General features: G+C 32.0%; 1 protein-coding gene across 1 annotated transcript; it reads left to right on the top strand.

The window, feature by feature from the left end:
* Positions 1-1,424: 1,424 nt before the first annotated feature.
* On the top strand, positions 1,425-2,926 carry NAEGRDRAFT_54904 (uncharacterized protein; the record flags this gene model as incomplete). The annotated part of the gene is made up of 3 exons (XM_002668152.1): positions 1,425-1,800; positions 2,117-2,169; positions 2,315-2,926. 3 exons carry the CDS (start codon positions 1,425-1,427, stop codon positions 2,924-2,926), a joined length of 1,041 nt encoding a protein of 346 aa, XP_002668198.1.
* Positions 2,927-3,453: the final 527 nt, after the last annotated feature.

The following is a 3,453-nucleotide window of genomic DNA, read 5'->3' as shown; positions in this document are numbered from 1 at the left end:
ATATCTTTTAGTACTATTTAAATAGATAATAAACATCATATTTAATATCAGATTTTCGTCATGTTGTCAATTTACCAAGTTCCGATATTTGATGCTACCAGAGTGAATTCATAGCTCAATTACAAATCAAACAACAATTCATAATGCTTATTATGTTATTAAATTTATAATTTAGAGTCTTGTAGCATAATTTGTGAAAATAATGGTGATATTTTCATGTTTTTATTGTTTTTCTCATGATGTAGACATTGTCTCTCACTGAAACATCACGAATAGCATGTCATTTATCCATTCTCTACCAGATTATTATCTTTTACTGTAATTTTCACTATTGGATATTTTACTTTTAATATTTGTGATACTTTACTATTATATTCAATAAATAAGGGATAAGAAATATTCATTAGAAGAAGATAGATTCCTAGTAATATTCTCTCAATTTAATATTTCTAACTAGTAATTCTAACCAGAGGTGTAGGTTTGGTTCTGAACTCATTTAATGTTTTGAAATTTTTACGAATCAAACTAATGTAATTTGTAATTATAGAAAAGGAACATGTATTTCAGGACATTTATGAGTTCAATTCACTCCTATCCACATGCAATTTGATGAGTGACATAATGATACTTCAACATCAAGTTCCTCCATCCACTTTCACACAAAACACCTTCCATTAATGTCTGGTCCTAACTTTGTAAGTTTCAGTCAACCTCATTTTTCACCAAATCCGATCATGGTGAATTCAATTTCTCCAAATAAAAAACAACTTGATTTATTGTGAATGAGATTTGTGATTTGATGTAATATAATAGGCAACAAATGAACAAACGAAATGGAATAAATAGAAATAACAAGACTTTCATTTTAATCATACAAAAAAAACAAATTAACAATAATCAACATGATCAATCAATACGTGCATTGTATTGAATTTCATGTGTGTGAAATATTTGAAATATTTGAAATACAATTTTGTAAGTACTTTTTTGAGTTGTACTGTTTTAATTTTGTTTTGTAGTTCAAGAAAGTTTGATAATACAAAAGAAATGTATATCTTTACCTAACAATGCCACTCGAGTGCATAATTTTTGTATTGTTTTTACCAAATCCTTATATCAAAGTCTTCTCATTCTTTCTCTTCTTACCAATAATAATGTTCATTTGTTTAGCCTTTCTCAACAAATCTTCCTAATGTACCAAACAGTGAAACGTCTGGGCAATTGCTTACTGGAGGATATGTATTAGGAAGAAATGTTTGAGAATCTACATTTCTTCCTAATACATCGAACAGGAGTTAATTTGGTTAATGAAGAACATTTTTCAAAATGTCTAATTCTGAGCGAAGTGAAGAATGGACTTGTTTTCATTGTAAACTTAATAAAATATAAGTTGAGTATTTTTCCATGCTCAAAAAATTATCACAATGGCCCCAACACCAACTACACCAAAGAACAACAAGAAAACGAAAGACCTTAGCTCACCTTCTGCAGGTAGCGAGCAACGAGTCATTGTTTTAACTCCTTCCACCTCAAATTCTTCTGATGGTTCTGCTATGCCTTCACCTCCTCCTGTTCAAGACACAAAGAAGAACAAGAAGAACAATCAACAAAAGATATCACCTGGCAAAGACTCAAACAACGCCAAGGTGGGTTCACAAGGTGCTTCTGCTCTCGCTTCTTCGATGGAATTGTTTGAGTCCAACCCATCTGAAGAGGTTTCTGGTAAAAGAGCAAGAGTTGCTGATGAACTAGATGATTGGTTTAAAAACCACATCATCGACTCTTACCAAAGAATGTTTGGTGAGTCATTGAAATCTGCAAGCGTTTGAGAGAGTGATATTCTTGATTTACCACTTATTCTTCAAGGATTTGAATTTATTTAGAATATTTCTGAGTTAAATCTAATCTTCTGCTGTTTTTACTTTTTCAGCAGATTTAATCGTCTTCTCTTGTTGTTTGGAGGTGATTTGGTTAAGTGAACCTCCTGATTTGTAGCTGTTAGAGAAGTTTTCAGCTGCTTCAAAGTCATTTTTAATGCCCATTCAAACACAGAAACTATTGAAAAAGTCAGCAAATGGGCTAGCAGAACCCTTAATTTTCGTAAGTTCCTCACTAGATACAATACTAGACAAGCTGGCTACAACTACAACAACTTCAACCAAGGACAAGGTAATACTTATCAATCCAACAATCAACAAGGCTACAGAAGATTCAATAATGTAGAGTTGCGAGGAACGATGCAACGTTAGCATTTCGACAAATTGTAAACAATAAAATTGAGTTGATAAATAATTTTATGCTCAAAAAAATTAAGTATATTGAAATGGTTCAAACACCAAGCAAAGCGAATATCTCCAACATTCGTCAAAGAGTTTCAGTAAGCAAATCTTCAACTTCTACCTACAAGTCAGGTTACATCCTAGTAACTGACAATGGTAGCTCAGCTTCACTCCCCTCTGTGGTTGACCCAACAAGCAAAACCTTGGATAACAACCAAGCTGGTTCTGAAAAGAACCTTGATGCTATTTTCAACGCCATCACTTCTTTGGGTGAGAGAATAAAGCATCTTGAAGCTGTTCCTCCTATTCTGCAACAAGCTAATCAACTTGATGAAGACCTTGATGAGGAATCCGCTGATGAGGATTTCACTGGTAAACATTGGGGTCTAACTACTATCAAGGAGATTAGACGTAACTACGAAGTTGGTGATAGACTATCCGATGGAGATGTCATAAGTTTTGTCTCAACCAAAACACTTCGTCATTACTCTTCCAATGAGGCGTTGTTGAATAGAGTTCAAGTTTTGATGGCTCGATTTGAATCTGTCATTCACAACTCTCGTAACTATCCTCGTCTACAAGAAATTCAATCCAAAGGCTTGCAAAAGATGATGGAAATGTTACATTTGAAGTCTAAATTATATTAAGCTCAATAACACAGTAACATTCTAAAATTGTTCTAATATGAATTGAATAAAATAGGCTATTCCATTTGTTGTTGGCTTTAATCTACTTGTTCTTAACGATTTCATTCCCAAGATCAAATTTCACATTATTATTTCATGAAACTTTCCCCACTCGATGTGTGCATTTATATATGTTACCAGATCAAGTTTCATTGTTTGATTTTGTAATTTCAACTAACAAATTAGCAAATCTTTGAATAGATTTGTTTCAAGTTTATTCGCAAATAATAAAACATGTCAATTACAGTTAGTAGCATTGTCATTATTTATATATATCCATAATTATTCAAAAAATTCAGGTTTCGTCATCTGATCCAAGAGTTATTTAGAATTAAGGGAAAAAAAGAGTGTTAAGGACTGCCTTATATAAAAAATTAAAAAAAAAGTGAAATTTATTATTAATTTGATATTTACTAATACATGGGAAAGTTACATGATTTGGAAATTTAATTTGGGCGAGTAAATAACCAATTCTTAGTCAACCCAAC

This window comes from Naegleria gruberi (genome assembly GCF_000004985.1).
Source record: "Naegleria gruberi genomic scaffold NAEGRscaffold_598, whole genome shotgun sequence".
NCBI classification, from domain to species: Eukaryota; Heterolobosea; class Eutetramitea; order Acrasida; family Naegleriidae; genus Naegleria; species Naegleria gruberi.
Note: the sequence above shows the minus strand (reverse complement) of the source record. Positions and strands in the feature narration are given on the sequence as shown.